Source organism: Acartia tonsa, chromosome 13 (assembly GCF_053477335.1).
Source record: "Acartia tonsa isolate MP-2025a chromosome 13, ASM5347733v1, whole genome shotgun sequence".
Classification (NCBI taxonomy): Eukaryota; Metazoa; Arthropoda; class Copepoda; order Calanoida; family Acartiidae; genus Acartia; species Acartia tonsa.
In genome coordinates this window covers 26,455,427-26,482,934 of record NC_137272.1, presented here as the reverse complement: position 1 = coordinate 26,482,934, position 27,508 = coordinate 26,455,427, and the positions used below count along the sequence as shown (strand labels likewise).

General features: G+C 33.1%; 3 protein-coding genes across 3 annotated transcripts in view; all 3 read right to left on the bottom strand.

The window, feature by feature from the left end:
• Positions 1-9,712, bottom strand: part of Uggt (UDP-glucose-glycoprotein glucosyltransferase) — a 67,907-nt gene extending 58,195 nt beyond the window's left edge. Inside the window, exons 1-6 of the mRNA XM_080146095.1 lie at positions 9,598-9,712; positions 9,172-9,254; positions 8,877-9,005; positions 8,423-8,490; positions 1,272-1,368; positions 953-996 (exon numbers count right to left, since the gene is read on the bottom strand). Of these exons, the coding sequence (XP_080002221.1) occupies positions 953-996; positions 1,272-1,368; positions 8,423-8,490; positions 8,877-9,005; positions 9,172-9,254; positions 9,598-9,662 (486 nt within the window). The 5' untranslated portion in view covers positions 9,663-9,712. The remainder of the gene's footprint in view (positions 1-952; positions 997-1,271; positions 1,369-8,422; positions 8,491-8,876; positions 9,006-9,171; positions 9,255-9,597) is intronic.
• Positions 9,713-10,084: 372 nt separating this feature from the next.
• Positions 10,085-15,912, bottom strand: LOC145335231 (UDP-glucose:glycoprotein glucosyltransferase-like). Its single transcript, XM_080180965.1, has 4 exons — positions 15,435-15,912; positions 11,639-11,729; positions 10,150-10,215; positions 10,085-10,105 (listed from the first exon to the last, which is right to left on the bottom strand). Exons 1-4 carry the CDS (start codon positions 15,488-15,490, stop codon positions 10,085-10,087), a joined length of 234 nt encoding a protein of 77 aa, XP_080037091.1. The 5' UTR covers positions 15,491-15,912.
• Positions 15,913-18,990: 3,078 nt separating this feature from the next.
• Positions 18,991-27,508, bottom strand: part of LOC145335030 (5-oxoprolinase) — a 39,452-nt gene continuing 30,934 nt past the window's right edge. The window contains exons 38-45 of the mRNA XM_080180712.1: positions 27,364-27,462; positions 25,663-25,794; positions 24,321-24,432; positions 22,455-22,517; positions 21,794-21,892; positions 19,894-19,990; positions 19,456-19,569; positions 18,991-19,318 (exon numbers count right to left, since the gene is read on the bottom strand). Of these exons, the coding sequence (XP_080036838.1) occupies positions 19,220-19,318; positions 19,456-19,569; positions 19,894-19,990; positions 21,794-21,892; positions 22,455-22,517; positions 24,321-24,432; positions 25,663-25,794; positions 27,364-27,462 (815 nt within the window). The 3' untranslated portion in view covers positions 18,991-19,219. The remainder of the gene's footprint in view (positions 19,319-19,455; positions 19,570-19,893; positions 19,991-21,793; positions 21,893-22,454; positions 22,518-24,320; positions 24,433-25,662; positions 25,795-27,363; positions 27,463-27,508) is intronic.

Here is a 27,508-nt window from a genome sequence, read left to right as displayed (position 1 = left end):
TTATAAATGGAACTTTTCAGTGATATGGATTAATAATAATTCCAAATAATATTATGAATAGGGTTGGGCCGGATATCCGGTGTGGCAGGATATCCGGCCATTTTCAATATCCGGCCGGATACCGGATATTGAAACTATCCGGCCGGATATCCGGCTCTAAAATTTTTTATACTTTACACCAAAAATCTCTGCTTTTTAAAATCTTAAATGGCTATAATTTTCTTATTATTGAAGCTAGAAGAACATTTTTTCTGAATAAGTTTAACTTTATGTAAATTTATATAAGATTTCTGAAGAAATTTTTTTTTTACTACTTTAATATCTGGTAATTTAGCCGGTTATCCGGCCGGATATCCGGTAATTTGGCCGGATAACCGGATATTTGCCGGATATCCGGCATTTGAAATCAGCCGGATATCCGGTATCCGGTCAAAAAAGTATCCGGCCCAACCCTAATTATGAATATATCAAACACCTTAGTTAAGTCTAAAGTACAAATAATTATCATTACGGGAAGGGGTATTTACCAGGAATAAGGTATAGGTAACCAACAAGCGAAATAAATCTAAAATAATATTTGGGGGGCAAATGTGTTGTCCCCCAACGATAGATGAAAACACGTATAGGTCTTGTGTTTTTTTCCGAATCAATTTCGTTGTTATAAACTGGGTCTTTAACCTCCATTAACAAATTTTTGAAAGTACATTGGTTAACCAACCCCCATCCCTCTCTACATTTCCCAAAATTTTGAAAACTCTCAATTTAACTCCCTTTTTGTAATTTCGGCGTTTTGTATCCACTCCCAAAAAAAGGCTTAAACGTCCCTGTTCGCTTTCTATAAGCTATATATTTTTTCGAAAACTATTTGGCTTGTTTTAAAACTAATCTGACACTATAACTATAACACTATTATGTGAAGTAACAATGAAAATCATTATAATGTGTTTTCCTGTGCTTTATATTCGCTTGACTTTATCTGTAGCTCCACGCCATAACCTGAAAATTATTTTATTCAATTGAAAAACTAAATTTTTATTCATTTTAATTTTTAATATTTCCCTTGTAAAATTTCTAATCTCCAACTAGAAGTTATTGTTCATATTTTTTCTTCTAATTACTATTTCTTTTTTAATAATTACAAAACAATGAGGCTATAAAGCAAATTTTTACTTATGGAAAAGTTAGCTGGAAAAATAGGTTTCGTTAAGAAAAAATACACCCCCCCCCCCCACCCCTTTGTTGTAGAAAAAATTCTTGTTTGAAATGCTTACCTGACAGGCGTACTTGTCCCTCTCCCTCAGGAACCAAGTGACGGAAAACATAAACCAGTTTGCCAGAAGTTGCCAGTTCTACCATCTGTGCGTGAGACTAAAAGAAGTTTAAAAATAATAGCACAATTCTCTTTAATTGATTTAAAGACAACACTTATTTTTATGGCACCGTCAAATCAAACATATAAGGCTCTTACGATGACTATTTCGTACACATAAATGGATGTAAAACATACGTGGATATTATGACAGGGAAAAAATTATCGTCAATTTAGGTTGCTAACGTGGTCAGTCCATTCATTTAGTAGGAGGAGAGGGGATGGGGTAAAGGGGAAGGATATTGGTTATTGTTATCTTTGCCCGCTGCGAGTTTTCCTTTATTTGAGAACATGAAAATCTGGTGTAAGATCCAAGTAATGATATACATCCATTTACATATAGTAGAGGACACTAGGAAACACCAAAACAATAAACAGCTGCATTAACAACGTATCCATTTTTTAAAAAATCCAATGTATAATAATTGGATAGTTTAATTAGGATAAGGGGCTAGTCTACTGCTTAATTCAGCACCCTAAAGGGATAAGGGTTTAGGTGCAAATAGTGGGTGCAATCCTGTATGGGTTGGAATTCCTAAGAAACCGTTATTTAATTGTCTCAAGTTTTATATTTTTATGTAAATTAATTAATTTTATCTACTAATTAATTTATTAGAATACTCTTTATTGAGGTTGGGGAATGGGGATATACCAACTGAAGAAAAACTATTTGACTAGGTAGGTACCAACTATAATATCCGGAAAATATTAAAGATACATTTATATCCACTTTACATACTTATAATAAAGTGACAGGATGTCTGTCTGTCCGTTTGTTTGTCTGTGTGTACCGAAGGATCTCGCTAACCGCTGAACCGATCGGGTTCTCCTTAACAGGGTAGCTTCTCATAGGTCCTGGGAAGGTTTATAACTATTTTGGGGGAGGGTACCACTACCCTCCCAAGATAAATCGCCCCTAGAAAAAAATTATCACCGCCCAAAATTTTTTTTTGAATTTTTTTACATAAAATTAAAAATGGGAGGACCCCCCCCAAAAAAAAAAAAATTCCCCCTAAAAATTTGTTTTTACTTTTTCTTTTAAAATCTAAACTCATAAATTATTGGATTATCAAATTCGACTCTTCCTTCTCAAGTGCCCCTAGAGGCCTCTAGGGGGCGTAGCCGCTTGTTATAACATAAAGTAGTAAGGTTTTCTGTCTGTAGCCTAATATTTCGATAACATGAATTTTTATTACAGGGAAGCTAACTTCACATAGGTCGCCAGATAATTTGCTATTTCATTAAGTTTGAGAAGATTTTAGGCTATTTTTTTTTAGTGCAGAGCCTCTAGATGCAAGGGGCGTAACGTAAATAGTAACAAGCTTTTTGTATGTCAGAAAGGTGTCGTGACTCGTGTTCGAGTCTGGAAAAATGCATTTTCCACAGACATGCAAAACTTATTAAGTTTAGGTTTTGTAGACAAATAACCTACAATCAAAAGTAACCAATTAAGTCAATATTACTAGGATTGTGCCCCAAGTATTTGAAAGGCTACAAAGTACAACGGCCAACAAACTAAATGATCTTTTTTTAACGGGTGGACAATAAAATATTCTTTTATATTCAGGTGACAAATCCCTGTCGCTACAATGTCTATATAACTGTTAATGAACCACGTTAATTACGAAGTTAATAAATCATTTTCTAAAGAATTATTAGCATCAGAAATTTTATTTTTCTTGAGAGAATTTTAGATACGAAGCAGCTCTACAATTATGTGTGTTTGTGATGGAGAGGAATAAAAACTAAATACCTCCTCTATTCTAATACATCTTTCACCCTTTCCTGCCTAGATTATACATAAATTAAGATTTTTGTCTTTTTTTTATTTACTAAGAAACATAAATTTAAAAGATAAAAAATATCAGAAAATGAACAACTCTGACTAATATTTGCATTCTTTTACACAAAGTGCCTGTTGGGCACTGATAACTATTACCACCCTTATTTTTAGTATCGAAGCTACTCTATAATTTAAAATGTCCGTTTGAAACGTTTATGGGGAAACGTGATTTTCTCGGCTCCTTTTCAAGAAAGACGCCTGAAATTTTCATGGATTAAATAAGTTCCCATTTTTCATATTTTTATCAAGTTTCAATTAATTGGGTTGCTATATCGATTCCTAGCTTTTTAAGTTTTATATTTTCTCGACTTCCATTCAAGATAGAATTCTGAAATTTTTAGGGATTAAATATATTTAAATTCTGCACAGTTCTATAAAGTTTCATTGAGATTTGCTTGTTGGTTGGAGTGCTAGATCGATTCCTAGTTTTAAAAGTGTTCAAGGTTTTAGTCTAGATAGACGGTTGACATTTTCAGGGATTGAATAAGTTTACTTTTTACATATTTCCACTGAGTTTCAGTAAGATTTTCGAATTGGTTGTGGTGCTAGATCGATTCAATCGTTATCATCTTAGATTTTTTTTTCAATTTTAAAAATTTGAGTACCCCCCCCCCCCTGCCGAGAGCGAACAACTATTTTAGGTTAGGTTAGGTTATGGGCTAGGGAGCCGAGCGCTGAAGGAAGGGGGGGGGGGGGATTAAATTTTCAAAATTTAAAAAAAGTTTTAAAAGAGGATAATACTGGATGTTGTCATTCTTGTTTTTCCTATTAACTAACTCTTGGGGCCTAACCAGTACCCAATATAAACAATCCTAACCTAAACTAAATTAATAAACAATCAAATGACCCCCCCCCCCCCCATTATTTTCAATTTATTTCAAAATAAAAAGGGGGAGGAGTATCAGTGCTCAACAAGATACTTAATGTGAAAGCACAAAAATTTACCTCCCTCCCTTTTTCAATGAACTTTTTTGTCTGTTACCAACTTGTTTTCTGCTACTTGGCTATGTAAATATAAGCGACACCAAAGGTTGATTTTGAATGACACAATTGATAGTAGGGACAAGGACACAATGATAGGGAATACAGTTATTTAATCCTTTCTCCCTCGAGTGTTTTACTCTAACGTAGACAAGCAAGTAATACATTAGCTGTACATTACCCCCGTGTCCCCCACCACACAAAAAGGATTATTCTTTAAGTGCTTCGCAACTAGTAGACACATAGTTCTTGTTTTACATTTATTTTGCAGAGCCAAACAATATTTGATTCTGAAGAAAGCCCTAACAATTTTTTGGTAAGACTTCATCAATTTAATTCCAAATAACTTGTGTTGACAATTTTCATATGTAAAGGAAACTTCCATGAAGGTTATCCAACTAGTTTAGAAACTTTGTGACCAAATGATTCTTCAATTTTACACAAGAATAAGCTTATCACAAAGCAATTGGCGGTATCTCTCAAAGTGCATAGTCAAGCACAGAACCCCCCTCCCCCTATTATTCGGTGTGGGGGAAGGTGGGGTCTTTGCTCGGTAGGCACTTTGAGGGAATGCACAGCTAAATTAAAGATATTAATCAGTACTGTGATTTTTTTTTTAAATGGACTGTAATCAAGTTCATGAAACTAACCATTTTTAATAAATTTAAGTAGAATATCAAATTTCATATTTAAATCTACAAATATTTAGATAATACTAAGGTTAATTTTTTTCATAAATAGCGCAGCATCAGCGATCTACTAAAGAAAAGTAAACTGTAATACAGTAATAAAGAAAATTAATTTTATAGATTAAGTAGATGTTATATTAATTCATGTTACCTATACTATTTAGGCACTATTTCTATTTGAGTTTAAAACATATCTATATCTTTTGCTTAAAAAATGGAAGTACTTCAGAATCAACGTCACTAAAATAAAAATATGTACTGTAATAAATATTTACATAATAATTTGCCAACTTTTTGAGTTACTTATGATTTTAATCATAGGATTGGACTTATATCATAAGCGATATTATACAGCATAATTCTCCAACAGATATTCCTGTTGTATAAGACATTAGCGGCTTAGCCCCTATCCTCTAGCGGCTTTGCCCCAAGATGTTATTAAAAAAAATATAAAAAAAATTGGAGATGCCCCCACTTCGATTTCGAAATTTTCGGGGGGTGGAACGGGGGGGGGGTATTTTTTTTTTTTTGGGGGGGGGGGGGGGGGGGTTGGTGTTGGGGTGTCCCACCCCCCCCAAAAAATTGCCTAAAACTACTATAGGACCATTAGGTATATTCCCTGAAGAGTAGAATCCAATCGGTTCAGTGGTTACCGAGATCTTAAGGGACAGACGGACGGGCAGAAAGACAGACATCGTTCTACTTTGTATTATAGAAGATAATAGGCCAGAGTCCTTAGCCAACAAATATTTTTAAAAACTTGTCTGAAATTCGCTAAGATATATATATTTCAAGTATATAGCAAAAAAAACGTTTAATCTTTCTGAAATGAATCGTATCAGAAGATATCCTATAACATGAAATAAAAGGTAAAAAGGAATTTCACCTCTTATTATATTATGCTAGATTTCCTCTCCAAGAAGGTAGAGAAGCCGTCGCCAGTATTTAATAAAACAAGGCAAGGTCATATAAGATAAAAAAAATCTCTTGATTTAATAGCCTAGGTCTTCATCAGTGGCGTGCGAAGCACTTTGTCTAGGGGGGGGGGCATTTTGAAGATTTTGTAAAATTTTGCCCCCCCCCCCCTAAATCAAAGTGCCCCGGGAAGGCACTTTGCTTTTGGGGGGGGGGGCATTTTGATTATATATACTAATTTTAAATAAGGGCGTTTTAAGGGGTGGGATTATTTGATTATGGGCCTTCTAGTCCTTACCCCTTCTTCCCCATCCCTTCCCCCATTCCTATTTATATCCCCCATCTCTTACCCCCCCCATCTCTTCTGCCCCATCCCTTCTCCCCACCCTGCAATGACCGAAGGAAGGGAGCTAGAAAGCATCTTCGAAAAAAAAGTACAAAAGATAATTTAACCTTCCCCCCCCCCCCCCCCCACCACAAAACATTTTTATGGGTGGAAGGGGATGTTATAAAATCTCAGCAGGAAGGATGAATAACCCCATTAAAAAAATTTGGGGGGGGAGATAAAAACACTCATTTTGGAAATAAAATACCAAAAATTAACCTAATATGTAAAACTGATTTTAAATATTTCTTTATTGTATGACAACAAGGATGACAACATCTTTAAGTAGCAAAGCACAAAAAATCATTAATAAGAATTTAGAATACAGACAAGTAGATTTAAAGAGCATCTGTTGAAATAAATATATATTTTAGGTAGAAAAAGTCACAAATTCTTTTTCCTGTATGTTGTGTGATGACAGTCAAAGTAACTTACATACTGGATGCTCGAAACAGCGAGAATTTTTTTTTTTTAAATATTAGAATCCACAAAAAAATGTATCGTACCATAAGAACCAAAGATATAAAGAATTATGTAAAAAATAAAAAAAAATTACTTGTCCTATCATCTACAGATATAAAAATCTCTTAGAAATATGGAAAACTTTGGGGTATAGTCTTTTTTGAGGCAACGCCTCTTAAGGGGCATTTTGTCGTATTTTCATTGTAGCTTTTAATAGGTTATTCTAGGTTAAGTTAGGTCAGGTGATTTCCCCGCAGGGTTAGGCAATTGGCCCCGCAGGAGCTATGAATAGGTGAAAAGCTACTGTGAAAATACGACGAAATGCACCTTAAGAGGCAATGTCACAAAAGGGACTATACCCGAAATTTAGAAGATACAAAAATAGCCAAAAACAATCTGAAAAGCAGTCCGACCTTCATGAATTTTTAATAGTTAATTATACTCCATAATGTTGGGAATGTTAACATTAAGTTTTAGCCTTCTATTTTTAATTGCAGTTGAAAAAATCACATTTCCCCCTTAGAATTACGTACTGACAGCCATTGTGAATTATAGAGAAGCTAAAAAGTTATATCAACATATCCTACCCTCTTTAAATGGCACTTTAAAACTCTGTTAATTTTTGATTAAGTGGTGTTTCCAAGGATTTATAAGGGCGGTGTGTGAAGCGCACCTAAAAATATTTACTCCCCCTTTGAACTAAAATCAATTAAAGACAACAAGAGTGGCGTATTTTATCAAGTAAGGAATATAGAGTGTAGTTAGTTTTAAGGGTTTTTAATGAAAATTGCCATTAAAAAAAACATGTCTTTTTGTAAGGGTATGTACACAAAAAAAATTATAAACTTATCCTGAAAATAATATGACATCATATATAGTTATTCATTTAGACAGACATACAGTGTTGAGAAAAAGGCTTAGATAAATATCAACGCTGTTTCTTTTTTATATAAAATAATTTTTTGATTGAATATTTGTTGTTTACACATGATTTTATAGAAATAAAAACAAAATATACAATGTGATAAAAAGCAGAAACCATTTGGAAGGGCGCGAAGCGCAAATTTTTATCTTCAAATATGCAGGGAGGGAGGGGTTTTTGGGCTATATATTTCACTAGTCCCCAATATTTCATATAAATTTTCTTATTCGTTGGCTCAACAACTTTGGGGACTTTAATGGAATTTTGATTGGTTGGTTAATTAAGTCGAGTTTCCATACATTTCATCCACTAATTGTAATCTATATAAGAGGTAATTCTGTGTATGATTGGGGATGTACAAAATTTTTTAGGTAAAAAGTTTATATTATACAATATAAAATACTTCCTATTACCTGGTTTGTTATGTTTATTCAAAAAAGATTATAACCTAATTTCTACACTAATTAAAAAATTTGATAAGGTTAAATAAATAGTAACTGTCTGTTTGGCGCTAAGCGCCCAAATTTTTTTTTTTGAGTATTTCTTGATCTTTTTTTTGGAAACTGGGATAGTTTTGCTTTTTGTAGGGTAGGGGGCAAAAAGGGGCTTTTTGTTGACCAGGGGGGGGCAAAATGGGGCATTTTTCAACTTTTAGGGGGGGGGGCAGGAAGGCGGTGGCTAGGGGGGGGGGGGCGGGCAGGGGGGGCGTTTTGGTCGCTAGGGGGGGGGGGCGATTGCCCCAAATGCCCCCTTCGGTTCGCACGCCACTGGTCTTCATAATATCAATGTACTTATCGGGTCAAAATCAGAAACATTTCTTTTCAGCTTCATTGACCCATCACACTAAATAACTGACCTTTGTAAAAGCATCTGTTCCAATTGTACCATAAACCATAACAACTGGCAGCTCATCCTTTCCTGTTCCTGAAAATGTAGGAATATAATAGAACTTAATTAAAGAGATGCTTAGCTTAAAATATTGTTTTATGTCCTAATGAATAAAGATTCCAAAAATCATATGACAGGGTTAATTTTATCATACAGAGTATTATTTTTAAAGTTTAAAGACATTCGGATTTAAAAGGACGTGCGGACTTTCTGATAACGATGCCACAACTTTTAAATCCGTACACTACTGTTACAGTTATCACCAAGCAGAATTTGAAATCGAAATGGCATTTACCATTAACCATAATAGCTATCCGTTACGCACGGACGGACGTACAGACGGACTGACTCCTATTATAGGAAAGCTTCGAATTTAATATTTTTTAAAAATGCTATTATTAGGTTCTAATTACTTAACATACCTGGATAAACATGGTCAGTTTTAAACCTCGTTGGCTCGGGTCCACCTAGCGACAAAATGTCCTCAAAATTTGGCGGCAAATCACAGAAAAGTTTCCCGCCAATATCAAAGACGACACTTGAACAGTCCTGCAATTGGGGTTGCCAACTCTAATATCGTAAAAATTACATTTCAATTAAAATTGTAAGTAGGTCCCAAATAAAAGTATTATATAAATTAGAAAAAAAATTGTCTAGGTACAGAATTGTTTAATGTAGCTTTATCTTAGGTATTAATTTTTGTTGGCAACCCTTCCTTCATTTTTGTGACTCCTCTGTCCCTAGCAAGATGTCTGTACATCTCTAGCTTCGGAGATTCTGTTCTTAGAGACAGTGAAAACCTAGGTAAGTATGTCAGTTAAGTTAGAGATGTAATTTTATTTAGGCACTGGACCGATATGGTTCTTTACATCGAAGTTTTTGTAGGTCCTAGGAAGGTCTATAAACATTTTTTGGGATTGTACAACCATCTGGAAAAATTATTCTGGAAAAAATCACTCCTGGAAAAAGATACTCCTAAAATCCCCAAATTTTTTTTTCGCTTTCTTTTTGAACAAAAACTAAAAGTGGAGGGTCGATTCCCCGTCCCCCTTACCTAATATAAGAGCCTGTAAGGCCTATAAAGGCACAGCCTATAGTAGTATATAAAACGATTAAATATAAATGTAGTAAGCAAAAACATACCTAAGAATATCCAATTGCGATGGGGTAAGATATCTCGAAGACAACTCCAAAATTAACTCATACATTTCTTCGTCTGTCTTCTGTTTGTAACTTTCCTCCGGTACCTCACCTGTTTTTTTTTATCATGGGTGTCAACATTTTTTTTAAAAAAAGGATATACAATAAAACATACCTACCATTAATTTCTTAGCAGTTGAAGGCTAATCTGCTTTTTTTAATGTCTTTCTTTGACGTATTTACATAATCATATGAAAACATGCTCAAGATTATAGAATAACCCAGGGAAGGAGGGGACATAAACTGTATATCAGACTAATACCCAAAGTGTTATATCCACGTTATCATATTGGTTGGCACAAAAACTTTTGGTACTTTCAATCAATCTTAAATGGTTGGTTCTTAGGTACTAAAAGTGTCCAAATTTTTAACCAATGATTCTAATTTACAGGAAGGAAATTTTTAAACATTATTTGGGGTGCACATCAATTTATCGTCCATTATCCCTTCTCTTAAGATCAAAAGAATAAATTCAATAGTAAAAATATGTTGCACCATGCCTATGGCATCAACAAAGCTCCACAGATATTCCTTGTTTTCACTTGAAAGAAACTCAGCAGCCTAAAAACACAACAAGGATGACAAAATTTATAAAAGCGAAGCGCTGAAACGGTAGGACAAACGGACATTAACACTTGTATAGTTTCAGAACTGAATAATCAGAATATAAATGTAGAAGAGTCGATGCAAAATTGTAAGTAAATTTGTTGAAAAATGCTTGATACAGAATAATGTTTATGGACATACTGACATTTTTAGGTCTTAATTATAGAGTTGCTTCGCTTATAATATTGTATTTTGTTGTCCCAGGAATCAGTATACAAAAAATCAGATCAATCGGATGATTAGATTACATCAAAATTTGTTGTTAAAAAAGAAAAAAAATCAACATGTTTAAAATGGACGTACGGACATTTTGTTAATGATTATAGAGTTGCTACGCTTTCTAAATCGTAACTAACTACTACAGGAATGACCATGCAAAGTTTGAAATCGATAGGACAATTCTAACGTGCCTAAATTAACGAAAAAAGCTATCCGTTACGGACGGAGGGACGTACGGACGGACAGATCGACCCTAATTATAGAAAAGCTTCGCTTTACCGACCCTAATTATAGAAACGCTTCGCTTTTAAAAATACATATATTAGAAAAAATCTATATATATGTATTTTTATTTTTATGTATGCCAGTTTGTCTTGCTGTTTTTTATCTGGCTTAAAGTGTATATGTTTATTTCTATAACAATAGAAGTATTACCTACATTACTTCATTATCAAGAACTGAAATTACATCTTAATGTTTACTAGTTTTCATGTATCTAATTACCAGTAATTATCTATCTATGTGTCTGTCTGTCAGTCTATGTTTCTATTTTACCTCTAAAAGCATATGTGTATTGCCCTATTTCTGTCTGTCAATCTATTTTGACTCTTAAAGAAAAGCCGTAATGCTACATGTCTGTCTATCTATCTATTATACCTCTAAAAGTAAGTTGTATTGCTTCATGCCTGTCTGTCCATCTATATATTTTACCTCAAAAAGCAAGGTGTACTGCTTCATGTCTGTCTGTATTAATATCTATTTTACTTATCAAAGAAAAGGTGTGTCTGTCGTCTATCTATCTATCTATTTTACCTTTAAAAGCGAAGGCATATTGCTCCATGTATATCTGTCAATCAACCTATTTTACCTCTAATAGCAATCTATCTGTTTTACCTCTATTCGTACAAGTGTATTGCTCCTTGGCTGTCTGTCTATCTATCTATTTTACCTCTAAAAGCAAAAGTGTATGTCTATCTATCTATTTTACCCCTAAAATCAAAAGTATATTGCTCAATGTGTGTATTTAATTCTACCTATATTACCTCTAACAGCAATCTATCTGTTTTATCTCTATTTGTAGAGGTGTATTGGCTGTCAGTCTATCTATATTATATTTTACCTCTAACAGCAAAAGTGTCTGTCTATCTATCTATTTTACCTCTAAAAGCAGGGGTGTATTGCTCCACTTAGCATTGAGAAGTGTACTAATAGGTTTCTTCTTCTTCTGACCAACTGATGACGTTGTCGGACTAAAATAAAACAAATGTTATACAGCATAATTTGATCAAAAACGCTAAAACCTGCCTAACCCTCTTTTATAGTTTTAAATAGCGCGACCATAACATGCTTAAAATGTTTTTGATAAAAACAGAAATCATACAAAATTTTGTCATAGTGGGAGATTTGCAAAAAAGTCTTTGATGCTGGAATTGTCAATGATCCACTTTCAATATGACATTTTCGATAAGTTCTATTTAAGTCAATTTATGTTTATTTTATTTAATAATCAAAATCTGCTTATTATTTAAGGTAAACATTTATAAAACAGCCAATTTACTTTATTGTCTCTGTTGGAGAGTAGGGACGGACATACAAACCAAAGGTTTATTGTAGATAAGCTGCGCTTGTGTAAAGAAAAATTGGTTCGTTCCTTCAAAGTGCCTATCGAGCACTAAACCCCAGGGTGGGGAGTAGTTTTTAACTTTCGTCCCTTTCGTAACATCGCCCCAAAAGGGGCGTTTCGTCGTATTTTAAAATGGCTTTTTATAGGTTATTTTAGTTTAGGTTAGGTTATATTGGGATAGGTGATTGCCCCATAGGGTTAGGTAATTGGCCCTGCAGGGTTAGAGCCCCCCGCAGGGGCTAGAAATAGGAGAAAAGCTACTGTGAAAAATACAAAGAATCGCCCCATAAGGTGCGATGTTACGAAAGGGACTATACCCTAACTTTCCTATGCCTAATATAACCCCTGAGGTAACTATACCTGCAGTGTCCTAACCAGTACCAAATATGACCTAAACTGATCAAAAGTAACATACAAACCAAAACCTTCTCCTTTTATTTCTTATAAGTGGGGAAAGTTCTATGCTCAACTATGAGCATTAAGGTAAACCGCCGAAATTGTTTATAAAAATAAATCTATACTCTCAAGACGTCTTATTATCTATTTTTATAGAAAATATTCTTTTATTTGGCCAGTGAAACACACAAAATTTCTCCCAAATACCAATTCATAGTTTCTAAAATTTCATGGATCTGAAGGAATAAAGACAATGGACGATAAATTGATGTAAAACTCCATTGATTGTAAACAAAAGAAATTGCGCCTGTAGATTAAAGATTTGGTTGAAAAGTTTAAACAATAATAGTTTAAAAACAACTACAGGGCGACCACCGCCTTTTTGATATTAATATTGAAAATAACGTACTACAAAAAAATTACAATGAACACAATAACGTACATTTTTTGAAAAAATAACGTACAATAACGTACCATAAAACACATATACATACATAATACAAAGTAGTACGATGTCTGTCTGTCCGTCTGAAGCTTAAGATCTCAGTAACCACTGAACCGATTGGGCTCTACTCTTCAGGGAATATACCTACTGGTCCTGGGATGGTTTTAAGCTATTTTCTTGGGGGGTTTGACACCCCAACGGGCCAACCCCCCTCCAAAATGAAAAATACCCCCCTAAAAAAATTTCTATTTAAAACTGAAATCAAAAAAGGAAAGTTTAGTTCGACTAACCCCGCCTCTCCCCGCACCAGAAAAAAAAAATTTTCCCCCCCCCCCCCCAATTTTTGTTTTACTTTTTCTTTATAAATCTAAATAACACCTCTTGATTAAACCTCTTGGGGCAAAGCCCCTAGGCGAAGCCGCTAGTATATCTATAATACAAAGTAGAACGATGTCTTTCCGCTAGTATTTATAGAAAGTAGTATACTTTTGTCAACTTTTGTATTCAAATTAAGGAAAAAAACCTTTAACTATAAAATATCAACATCATGTTCTACATTTTGATCTGAAAAAAACCAGTTGTTTAAATTTCTCATTTACATAATTTATATCATGTAAAAATATGGGAAGACATAATTGGAAGTTTATGTAAATTACATTAAATCTTTAAATGGCGCGCGAAGCGCGCTGGAAATTTTTCTACCCCCCTGAAATCTGTTTTAGGTGTTAACTACCCCCCCTTAATTACCTCCCCTAAAAAAATTTACCCAATTGAATCATGTAAATAATACCAACTAATAATGAGGTTTATATTCATTTATCTAAGTACGATTAAATATTCCAGCATCTTTGCCCCTAGCCTCTAGGGGCATCGCCAAAAGAGGTATTGTAAAGTTTTTTTAAAGGGAGTTTCCCCACCTCACATACTTGTTATATTTTACAAAAAGAAAAAGAAATTTTTTTTTGGAGGGGGGATTCTCTGCCTAAAACCAAAACAGGACCAGTAGGTATATTACCTGAAAAGTAGAACTTAATTGGTTCAGCGGTTACCAAGATCTTAAGCTTAAGAAAGACGGATAGATAGACAGACATCGTTCTACTTTGTATTATAGAAAGTAGTATCTCATTCCTATAAGTACAAGAAAACATAAATATCAACTAAAAATTTTCTTGCTAACTGATGAACAAATATCATACTCTTTTAAAGTTTAACTTCGCATATTTCCTGATAAGGTTTGTAATTGGTTTAGAGGAATTTTTTTATATTTATTGAAATGCTTAATTGAGTTTTTTTATTTTATGGAAGCTTCACTATGACATCATAAATCCCAGGATAAATTGGTAAAATGGCGCGCGAAGCGCGGAGAATTTTTTTTGTAGTTTTTATGAAATACAAATATACATTAATGATTAGTGATTACTAATACTAATCATACATTACAGAAAAACGTACAATAACGTATGCTGAAATGTTCATATTGAACACAAAAATCAATAACGAACAAAAACGTACCAAAAAACCTAAAAATGGTGTTCAATATGAACATATTGAACATAACGTACATAGTGGTCACACTGCAACTACCTATTCACAATTTAAGTATACAAAGTTTTTGGAAAAACTTAAACCATCTGAAAAAAGACTCTTTAAAAAATCATATTTACATTATTAAAGTAAACTATTAGGTTGCAGCTTGGGGAAAAATTAGGCTGTATATGGGGGGGGGGGGTCATTTTGAATGCTCAACTGTCGGTTTGAAGGATATTGCATCTTTACTTTATCCCCTTTCAGAAAAAAAAAACAAATCTAATAAGGAAAAACTACGGAAACTAATGTAAGACAAAATATGGGGGGGGGGGGGGGAATAAATTTGTAATAACTAAAACAAAGCTAAAAGACATTTCTTATGATTATTGTCAATGATTTCCTTGTGATCATAAAAACTACACTTCTTGACAAAATATTTGTCTAAAAATCGATATATATATAACTACTTGGATGTTGCACCAGATTTTCAAGTAATCTAATGAAGTGATAATTCTAGCTGGCTAAAATTATAATATCCAAATCCATCTCCTTTACACCATCCCTCCCCTCCTACTGAATGAACGAACTGACAAATAATTGTGGTCCAAATTAGCAACCTCAATCTACGACAAATATTTCCCCTGTCAGTATATAAACGTATCTAAATCCAATTCTATATCTGATTACGTCACATTGATTTAATAAAAATTGTAAGAAATACCCCCCTTCAAACCAAATAAAAGAGGGGGGGGGGGCAGATGTGCCACTTTTTGAAACCAAAAGTAAAACGCGCATGATCTCAGCCCATAAAAGAGTTACAGCTCTAAAATTCTGCACAGCAGTTGCTTTTGTGGAGAACAATATGGAACTGTGAAGAAACGGCGGCGGAACCGCCGCTCTCGCTGAATTTTTTTTGCCTTTTTTGACCCCCCCCCCCCCCCCACTATAAATTTAACAACTTACCATAGACAAACTATCATGAGAACCCCAATAAGAAAGGACACTTTGCGTCCCTCCATTTTGGAATATCTGAAAATTTTTAAGGGTCTTTCATTAGAATTCCATTAAAAGCGATCCAACTCCAAAATGTCCTCAAAAATATTGATATTGAGAAAAGATTTAAGTAGCCTTTTATCTTTTCTTTTTTACGAATTTTGGAGTTTTAAAACGTTGAAAGCGTCTATCACAGCTCTATAGAAGAAAAGTTTCTGAAAAAGCATATTAGTAAATGTAAATTAATTTAAGCACTCAGCCATCGAGTTGTATATTTATTATGGCACATGTCCTGCATTCCTGGATATAATAAAAATCATTTTCCGAATACTCTCTCTAAAAATATGAATATAAAAGCTCAATAAAAATAAGATATGACAAAATAAGAAATATACATTACGTGAATGGCACTGTAGTGTATACAGTGTGGCCACAACCAAAAAAATACTGATACTGAAGAAAATAAAGGAAATACTGAAAATACTGAAACCTAAAATAAAAAAAAATACTGAAAATACTGAAGAAAAAAAAGGAAATACTGAAAATACCTACTGAATCCTAAAATAAGAAAAAATACTGAAATACTGAACAAAAAAATACAAATACTGAATAAGTATTTTTTTTATATGATTCCTCATTTCAAAATTTCATATATCATACCTTTATAATTTGGGGGATATTTTAAAGACCTTTTAATTTTGCCTCTTAGATTTTCTTGCACCAATTAAGCATAGGCTTTATCTTTGGACTTAGAGGATAGGTTATTAGAGATAAAATCATCCTTATATAATGAATTTTCCCAAGTTTTAAGATTTTTTGGATAGGCCTCCAGGTTCCGGAGCTCCAGGCCTCCAGGTGGTTTCTGGACAGGTAAAAAAAATAAAAATTTCTTATTTGAAGAGTTAGAGGTGAGTTTATAAAACAAAATAAGCTTCTTTTAATATATTATTTACATATTTAAAGAAAAAATTACAATCAGCCTACAGGTTCAGGTGCTGCAGGCCTCCAGGTGGCCTCTGGACAGGTAAAAAATTAATATTTCTTATTTGAAGAGTTAGAGGTGAGTTTATAAAACAAAATAAGCTTCTTTTAATATATTATTTACATATTTAAAGAAAAAATTACAATCGGCCTCCAGGTTCAGGTGCTGCAGGCCTCCAGGTGGCCTCTGGACAGGTAAAAATTAAAATTTCTTATTTGAAGAGTTAGAGGTGAGTTTATTAAACAAAATAAGCTTCTTTTAATATATTATTTACATATTTAAAGAAAAAATTACAATCAGCCTACAGGTTCAGGTGCTGCAGGCCTCCAGGTGGCCTCTGGACAGGTAAAAATTAAAATTTCTTATTTGAAGAGTTAGAGGTGAGTTTATAAAACAAAATAAGCTTCTTTTAATATATTATTTACATATTTAAAGAAAAAATTACAATCGGCCTCCAGGTTCAGGTGCTGCAGGCCTCAAGGTGGCCTCTGGACAGGTAAAAATTAAAATTTCTTATTTGAAGAGTTAGAGGTGAGTTTTTAAAACAAAATAAGCTTCTTTTAATATATTATTTACATATTTAAAGAAAAAATTACAATCGGCCTCCAAGTTCAGGTGCTGCAGGCCTCCAGGTGGACTCTGGACAGGTAAAAATTCTAAATTTCTTGTTTGAAGATCTAGAGTTGAGTTTATAAAACTGCAATATAAGCGTTTTTTTAGATGTTATTTGCATATTAAAAGAAAAAATTACCATCAGCCTTCAGGTTCAGGTGCTGCAGGCCTCCAGGTGGCCTCTGGACAGGTAACAAAAATAAAAATTTCTTATTTTAACAGTCGTTTATAAAACAACATAAGCTTCTTTTAATATATTATTTAAATATTTAAAGAAAAAAATTACAATCGGCCTCCAGGTTAAGGTGCTGCAGGCCTCCAGGTGGCCTCTGGACAGGTAAAAATTAAAATTTCTTATTTGAAGAGTCAGAGGTAAGTTTATAAAACAAAATAAGCTTCTTTCACTATATTATTTACATATTTAAAGAAAAAATTACAATCGGCCTCCAGGTGGCCTCTGGACAGGTAAAAATTTTACCTGTACAGAGGCCACCTGGAGACCTGCAGCACCTGAACCTGGAAGCCGATGGTAATTACTTCTTCAAATGTGTAAATAACATCTAAAAATACGCTTATATTGTTTTATAAACTTACCTCTAGCTCTTCAAATAAGAAATTTATACTTTTTACCTGTCTAAAGGCCACCTGGAGGCCTGCAGCACCTGAACCTGGAGGCCGATTGTAATTTTTTCTTTAAATATGTAAATAATATATTAAAAGAAGCTTATTTTGTTTTATAAACTCACCTCTAACTCTTCAAATAAGAAATTTTAATTTTTTACCTGTCCAGAGGCCACCTGGAGGCCTGCAGCACCTGAACCTGGAGGCCGATTGTAATTTTTTCTTTAGATATGTAAATTATATATTAAAAGAAGCTTATTTTGTTTTGTAAACTCACCTCTAACTCTTCAAATAAGAAATTTTAATTTTTACCTGTCCAGAGGCCACCTGGAGGCCTGCAGTACCTGAACCTGGAGGCCGATAGTAATTTTTTCTTTAAATATGTAAATAATATATTAAAAAAATCTTGTTTTGTTTAATAAACTCACCTCTAACTCTTCAAATAAGAAATTTTTATTTTTTACCTGTCCAGAGGCCACCTGGAGGCCTGCAGCACCTGAACCTGGAGGCCGATTGTAATTTTTTCTTTAAATATGTAAATAATATATTAAAAGAAGCTTATTTTGTTTTATAAACTCACCTCTAACTCTTCAAATAAGAAATTTTAATTTTTACCTGTCCAGAGGCCACCTGGAGGCCTGCAGCACCTGAACCTGGAGGCCGATTGTAATTTTTTCTTTAAATATGTAAATAATATATTAAAAGAAGCTTATTTTGTTTTATAAACTCACCTCTAACTCTTCAAATAAGAAATTTTAATTTTTACCTGTCCAGAAACCACCTGGAGGCCTGGAGCTCCGGAACCTGGAGGCCTATCCAAAAAATCTTAAAACTTGGGAAAATTCATTATATAAGGATGATTTTATCTCTAATAACCTATCCTCTAAGTCCAAAGATAAAGCCTATGCTTCCTGTTTACGCAAATGTGTCAAAACTTCCCCCCCCCCCCCTTATTATTATGCTAATTATGGTTGTTGTCTAATTAAATTAGTATTCTATTATTACCATAAAAAAGCAAAATTAATGTACAAAGTTATAGGGTAATTCAAAGGAAAGTAAAGTGAGGCGCGAAGCGCCGAAAAAAATCTGACATCAACTACTTAAATAAACATCTTATTTATGCAAATTTTTTTGGAATTTAAGAAATATTGAAAATACTGAATCATGAAAATTTCCAAAAACTGAAAAATACTGAAGAAAATTTTCAAATACTGAATATTCAGTATTTACTGAAAATACTGAAGCCCCAATTTCCAAATACTGAAGAATACTGAAGAATTTCAGTATACTGAAGAATATGGCCACGCTGTGTATATAATAAAAATATTAATAAATGTCAAAACAAAATAACATAATAAAAATAAGGAAAACTCTTTGAACACTATTTGATAAAATAAATCTATCATACAGATAAAGTAGATATATAGAGATTAATTGAGATTATATGTCTTTTTAACATCATGAGATTAAATTTCGTTGGACTTTCCATCACTTATAGAAAGTCAGCTAACATATGTAGATTCTAATATTGATTGATTGATTAAGCTGACAGCTGTGCTTGGTTGTACTCGTGTACGCTGCCGCGTTCCATTATGACTTTGCGCTTCTTTGCCGCCATTTCTATCACGCCATTTTCATCCTAAAAGGAAAACAGTCAAAAAAAGGTACAGACAATCACAGCTAAAGCATGTGTCCGTATGTTTAAAATTCGATTGTTATATAAACAGATATACATCTATATCAAATTTAAATTATTTGAGGAAGAATCCTGCTGACCTCTACTTCGCCATAGCCCCCGCCACCCGGGGTCTGCAGTCTAAACATGTCTCCAGGTTGAACAGGCACTGAACATTTTCCACCCAGGTTTAGTGTACGTCCATCATTTGTTACCTAGAAACAAATAATAAGATCTTAACTCCTTCAAAAAAAAATGTTGAAAAGCAACGATAAGCTTGTTGTTCATTACGACTCCCTTTTTAAATTTTATCTTATTTTTTTCTAGGGGCGATTCATCTTAGGAGGATGATTGTACCCACTACAAAACAATTTATAAACCTTCTCATGACCTATGAGAAGCTTCTTTGTAAAGGAGAACTATATCGGTTCAGCAGTTAGCGAGATCATTCGGAACACAGAGACATCCTCCAGTTACTTTTATACAAGGATAAAGCTTCCCTGAAGAGTGAAAATTATTTTTCTACTTAAAATATTTACCAAAGAATTGACGCCCCTAGCACCAGGGGAGCCTCCGTGAAGTCCATAGGGGCACAACACTCTTCTTTCTGTCAACACGGAGAGATCCAACTCTTTCCTAAATAAAAGACGTACTGACTTTGGGATCATTGCTATACAGTTGTTTTGCTACAAGCATAACATAGGTCATTTAAATTAGATGAAATTTCATCTTTTATTTTTAATGTTTGAATTTTGTAACTAGCTTTGACGTATTTTACAGAATAATAAGAAAAACAGGATAAATTGCAGAATTTATAAAATCATAATATTACGAAAAATTGTCATAAATCCTTTCAAATTAATTAAACTATTCTACAATTGCCAAAATAACCAATCTTTTGACTGCACGACCTTAGTCTGAAACTCCTTACTGTAATAATGATAAATTGCACGTAATTTCACGCATCAGACATACTAGCTACAATCTTTAACATCTTTTATTATGTAGTTTGAGCCGAGATTCAATCCAATCTACTCCAAAACAAAGTACAGGTTCGCTACGTTTTATGCTAGGGTCGTGAGTTAGAGAAATGCGTAAAATATTTGTGAAAATAAAAGTTCATGTTTTCACTCCCCTATTCCTGATAAAAAGGAAAACAGAAAAATAAACAAAGTTAAAAAAACAACTTCCCACTCATGAATGATTTCTAATTCTATTTTTCAATGGATAGAAAATTAATTCTATTTTCACAGCTAACAGGATTTTGATATAGAAATAGGGATCAGACAATGAAAGATAAATTAATCTTCCACCCTGTAATTACTTTAAATTTAAACATTTATAACCTTTGTGAAGGTTTTAAAAAATTGAAATGAAACCAAAGGCAACATCTTGTAGACAAACAATCTTTTAATTGGACGACCTTTGTCTCTATTATCTTTAATGGCAAAAAGTTCAGATAAAAATATTTTTCTCCAAGTTTCTGCAAACACATGTGTTATCATTTACATTGAAACAAAGATAACAATATCTATACGTACCAAAGGACATCAATCAAATCGAAAAACCAAATTTACCAAATTACACAGAGAAATAAAAGATAATCTTCACAAGAAATCTCAAGAAACAATAAATTCCAATTTCCTAATAGAAGAAAAGACACACAAAATGAAAAAATCTCAAAAAAATTAAATTTCATTTTGCCCTTAGGAAAGACTCACATAGTAATACAGCCAAAGAGAAGCTGCACTTCTATGAGGTTAAGAGGAACAAGATCATTTTCTCTTGATGTTTGATTTTTGAAGTGTTTACTTTTAACATTTTCCCTAAAAAAACAAATATAACAAACACCTTATATAAAAAATATTTCCATACAAATCAGGAAATGGTAAATCGGAGATAAATTATTCCTCCTCCCCAATATAATTAACCTAGGAGATGAAAAAAATGTGTATTTCGAATTGATAGTAAGATTATTTTTTTACTTATTGCCCCATCCTCGTATCATAGCTTTGAAAATAGTTAAAATAACAAGACAAAAATGTAGACCCCAAAGTTGACTTTTAATATCTCTTAATTGTATGTTATTTTTTTATATTTTAGTCATTCAACTCTGCTTCACCTTCATTTATTTTTAATAAATATATATTGGGGAAGAGTATCTTTATAGAGGGAGGTGAAAATGGGCTGTAAATTACTCTGGTACCCAAAGTTTTCAAACAAGTTGTCAAATTTGACTCAAAAGCTTGGTAATTTTTATTGAATTTTGATATGTTTCAGACTATTCAACCAAAAATTGTATTTACTCAAGGTTTGTTTATAATCTTTTATGGTGTATATTTAAATTTACCGCCTATTGTCTTATCCATTAAGATCCCTGGCTAACCTTTTCTTTCCATATGAAATAAAACACTACATACCATTATATATAAATTTTACCTGAAAATTATTTCTCTAATGACTCCCTCACCACCCTGGAACTTGCCAGGACCTCCAGATCCTGCGGCCAGAGAAAACTTGTTCAGAACTACAGGATACCTAGAAAGCGCATTTTTATCAAAGTATTAATAAAGATAATAATAGACAAACTTTTTTTAAGTGGCGGTACCCTCCTAAAAATAGTATTTAACATTCTATGAACCTATGAGAAGATTTACTGCAAAGGAGAACCATATCGGTTCAGCGGATGCTAATATCCTTTAGTACACGCAAACAGACAGACGCAAAGGTAGACATCCTGTTGCTATCATAAAAGGATCAATATTTAAATAAACAAACTAACACACGCAAATAGGATTTCTAACAATGAATTAAATATATATTGGTTATAGGTATTATCATATTAAAAATATATGTAAAAAATTAAAATTAATCTTAAGATATTATTTTAATTGATTTTATTTTATTTCTTTATTTAACCACTAATAGTAATCTACAATAGGGTGATTTTTTTCATCATCATTGAGGATTACGTAAATTAACCGGCCATTGTCTTATCCCTTTTGATCCCTGAATAATAACAAAATAAAATATCCCCAAATCGTATGACGGACGGACATACTTTAGTAAATTACAGAGTATCTTTGCTACTAGAAAGTACCTGCGCTCTAAAATTTCTGGGTCGGTGAGTCTTGTGTTGGTCATGTGAACATGAACTCCACTCCTGGGCAATAAATACACAACTTTTTAGCCAAACAGAATTCGTATTAGATTTATACACTAAGGGCAGGGAAAGAGGGGACATTGGACTGTAAATTATACTAATATCCAAAGTTTTATTAACACGAACTCTCTTTCGTTGGCTTAAAAACTTTGGGGACTTAAAAACTTGAAGTGTCCAAAAGTTTCCACAAAATTTTAATTTAAGTAAGGATTACTTTATTTTACCATAATTTGGGATGTACATAAATTTTTATCTTTACTTTAACTTAAGATCACTAATAAAGAGAGACGGGATTGATGTATAGATCCTGTAGTTTCGGACCATTTTACGGAATTATTTTCAGCTTTCTAGGATGTTTTTAAAAGTACAATATACTTGGTTTTAAGATAACCCCAGATCCGTTTCTATTTTTTTTTTGGTGTCATAAAAGTATCAGAAAACTCATTTTCAAAATAAAACAAAGGCCTTTCTAAAGTCAAAACAACATAAATTAAGTTACTTTATATCTAAAAACAATACGATTATTTTACAAAAGAAACAAGGAAAACAAATAAATCTAAATAATTTGAATTCTCATTAAAAACGATTACAAAATTTTTGTTAGTAAAGAATTATTGGCGTTTTCCCTCAAAGTGCCTTGTTTGGCACGCCCCTCCCCCCCCCCCCCCACCTTTTTAAAATAAAATTGAAAATAAGGAAGGGGGGTAGTTTTTGTTTACTTCTTTAGGTATTACTTTAGGTTAGACTAGCAGCTACGCCCCTAGAGGCCTCTAGGGGGCACTTGAGGAGGAGAGAGTCAGATTTAATAACCCAATTTCTTATTTTAAATTTTAAAAGAAAAAGTAAAAAAAAATTTTTGGGGGGGGCGAAATTTTTTTTTTTTGGGGGGGGAGGGTTGCTTCGACCCTCATTTTTAATTTTAGTTAAAAAAAAATTTTTTTTGGGGGGGGGATTTTTCATTTTTTTGGGGGGTTGGGGGTGTCCCAACCCTCAAAAAATAGTTATAAACCTTCCCGGTACCTATGAGAAGCTACCCTGTTATAGAGAACCCGATCGGTTCAGCAGTTAGCGAGATCCTTCGGTACAGACACACAGACAACCAAACATCCTGTTATTTTAGTATAAGGATTATATTAGGTACTGGGTAAACATGCATTGCAAGGTTAGGTCACCGTTGGTCCCCCCCCGCCCCCATCCTCCCAGCAAGGAAATGGTAGAAAAAAACTACATGACCTCTCCCCTTATTTTCAATTTATCGCAAAAAAGGGGGTTAAGTGCTCGACATACACTTTGTGGGAAAGAAGGAATAAAAATAAAATATTAATTTCAAAAATTTGAGTAGGTGTAGTTTTATAAATAGTTTTAAATACGATGTAAAAAATTTTAATTGTTCTGTATATAAGTATCTTTTCCTTTGTATGTGATTATTGCTTATAAGATGATTTTTAAAAATTAAAAATATGCGCATAGTCTTTATTTTCAAAATTGATGTTTCACTTGCCAGACATAGAAGCAAAAGGGAACTAAACGTCGTTGGTATGACAACAGATCTATAGCATAGATGTATATACAGATAACTACCTCCCTTCCTTTTTCAATGACCTTATTCGTCTGCTACCAAATTATTTCCTGCTACTTGGCTGTGCTAATACACAACACCATTCATGACCCAATTGAAAGACGGCACAAGGACAGTGCGATAGAGAGATAATTATTTTAACCCTTTCCCTCTCTAGTGTTTTACTCTAATGGTATGACACCTTCAAGGTGACCATAATTAGTTAAAGTTGTGTATCATCCTGCCTGCCATGCCAGGTAGGTCCAGCTCCGGAGCCGCCAGCAACAGTCTCATAGTACCCAAAGTTTTCATCTCCAAAGGTAATATTGTTACAGCACCCCTGGCTTGCAGCGCACGCTGATAAAAAAAGATAATCTGATAAAATATCGCGGCATTTAAAGAAAAATGAACATTTTAAACTTTTTTTTATATGTGAATAATATTTATATTTTTGATTTTTTTGAAATAATGTCAAAATCAGCATTAAGCAAAGCTAAACAAGGATGACAATATCGAAACGAAACCAGGAATAAGTTATGACCAACAAACGAAATAAATTTTAAAAAATATATGGAGGGGGGGGGGGGGGACAGTGAGATGGAAAGTTGGTCAATTTAATTATGTGTTGCCCCCCAAAGACAGCTGAAAAACACGTATAGATTTCGCGATTTTTTTTCTCGAATTAATACAAATATCCTACGTAAATCTATTGCAATAATTCTAAAAATCATTATTCCAAAAATAAAGTTATTAAAAAAAATGTTTGTTATCAGACAAGCGAACCGACCTACAGGGTGTCCCTCGTAAACTGTTTTTTTTTTAAACACTTATTACTCCCTTAATATTTGAGCTAGCTTAGTAAAATAAAAAGTATTTGGCAGCCTACTACTGACCATTTAATAATATAGTGATGAAAAATCCGCAAAGATAACAGAAAAAATCTACAAGGTAATACATAACAGGCTGATTTTAGTGAATATAAGTCTAATCCACAAGATAAATATGCCTTAGTTAACTTTAAAAGCAGCTGGTGGTCAAACGGTGGATCACAATGACTTACTCCAGACATTATAAGAACTGGCATTGTAGTATAATTAAAAAATCTGGTATATTTCAGGTTCTTGTGTGCATTTGAAGCGAGCTCTCATGAAAAATTAACAAAGAAGATCAATATTATGCCTATTTTTAAATAATGTTCACTTATATTACACTTCAGATTCTTGAATATTGCGAATTTCTGGTATGCCATGTCAAGCCTGTTCTATTTTTGTGCTTAGAAAGTCTGAGCGAACAGCCGTTTGGACCCTAACTAATCCTAAAGTTCACAAAGCAAATATTTTCTTGCTGGTTAGTCTAAATTCAATAAAATGAACCTCTTATGTAATACCTCGTAGATTTTTTCCTGTTTATTTTGTGGATTTTTCATCATTACCCCATAAAATGGTCAGTAGTAGGCTGCCAAATACTTTTTATTTTACTAAGATAGCTCAAATATTAAGGGAGTAATAAGCGTTTTAAAAAAACAGTTTACGAGGGACACCCTGTATATGCTCACTTTAGAGAAAAGTCTCCACGTGTCAAGTTTACCTTCAAAAGCCAATAAGACCACATCAACAATACGCTGAGATGTCAAGACATTCCCCCCAACAACAGCTGCGTTCTCAGATGGGTCCAGCAAACATCCCTCGGGAATCTTCACTGTTACAGGGTTTAGGCAACCTTTAATACAAGAAAATAAAATAGTGTAATTGAGTAAAACAGCGCTGTGGAGCCGGAGTCGTAATTTTCGTTAAAAAACGGCACCGGCTCCGAGTTAGCTAAAATAAGAGATTTTTATTAATAAATAGTTTGGTAACTCTGTTGTGTCGTGTTCAAATGCCCCTTTAAAGTTTTTCAAAAGTTGAACTTTTAAAACCATCAAAAGTGTTTTTCTTGATTTTAGGTCGGAGCCGTAGCCGGAGCCGCACCAAAATCAAACGGCTCCGCAACGCTGGTCAGTAAAACATCTTATTTTCATAACTAATCTTTTTTAAAGAATTAATATCTGACATTCAAACTAAAATTAGCAATTAAAAACAAAATGATGCACAAGGGACATTAATTCATGATCAGAAATGTAGACTCTTCAAAAACAAAAAAGGGGGGCTGTGGTTATATTTCCCATCAAGAAGGACTAGAGATGGTAATAAAAGCCCGCCTATTCACTAACATCCCGCCTATTACTAAACTTTACCTCTGCAAGTACAATTCCACGGACTTGAGGAATTAAATAGAATCTTCGCTTTAAAGAACAATATTATTTCGCCTCGAATATCCACTCTCAAAAATATTTTGTTACAAATTTAATTTTAAACTGAAAACAGCGTTGACACGGAAAATTTGAGAAAGTAAATGGATGGATATAAAGTTAAATATAGCTCAATATTCCAACGTCTAAAAATAACCCCATTAATCTCATCATCTTTTCAAATTATAAAAATAGGAACTTTACACAATAAATTATGGTTCAATAAAGATAAAATATTATAAACATTCATTCAATGTTTTTATCCGCATTAAAAAGCTGTAATAGTTGGCAGAAAAGAAACAAATATTAAATATAGACGACTCACTGCTATTATGATTAAGAGAATTGTGAAAAATATTTTTTCTCGGAAGAAAAAAAGAACAACATATATTTACACCCTTTTTTTATACCAATTTTACTCAGTAACTTTTTATTTTTCTATGGTTTAATAAAGTTCAAATATCTATAACATTCATTCAGCTGACAAACACAAAATTACACATTTAATTATTTGGACCAGATTTTATAAAAATAAATTATTCATCTAATAATATCTATAAATAAAAGTTGATAAGAAATGTTAAACATCCATAGATATAAAAGTTAAGAAAATGGCTGATAAATTGATTTACATCCTCAGTGATGATACACAAAATTGCCCCTGATGTAGATTATAATAGTGATAAAACCTTTGGAAACTCCACATAATGAACCAATCATTCAATAAAAAATAAAAAATAGCTTAAACCATCCAAAAATTTAATATGAAAATAATTAGCCTAAAACCATCACAGCGCCTAACCTATATGAATCTTACTCAAAATAGAGAACCTAATCGGTTCAGTAACTATTATTATTGAGATCTTCAGCTTCAGGAAAAAAATCTTATAGTATAGGGCTAAAATTTGCATGATAAATGATATTATCAACCATTTAAATTTTAATTTCATTATGTTAATTTGTTTCAAAAATGAACCCCAATAGGAGCAGACGTCACTTACCTTGATTTAATGGAATATCATGACCCACCAGGCAACGCAGACAGTATATGATAGCAGACATTGTGACAGCCCGGGGGGCATTAATATTTCCCCAGACCTTCATACAAAAGGAAAGATGCATTTGGCTTAATATAATATTAGAGAC

Excerpts from the sequence above, each read along its gene's own strand:
- LOC145335231 (XM_080180965.1), bottom strand. The coding sequence starts at position 15,490 with ATGGAGGGACGCAAAGTGTCCTTTCTTATTGGGGTTCTCATGATAGTT. Across the intron at positions 11,730-15,434 it reads CTCATGATAGTTTGTCTATG|TCCGACAACGTCATCAGTTG; the intron begins GTAAGTTGTTAA and ends GTTTTATTTTAG. Across the intron at positions 10,106-10,149 it reads TTGTTGATGCCATAGGCATG|AGAAGGGATAATGGACGATA; the intron begins GTGCAACATATT and ends TTTGATCTTAAG.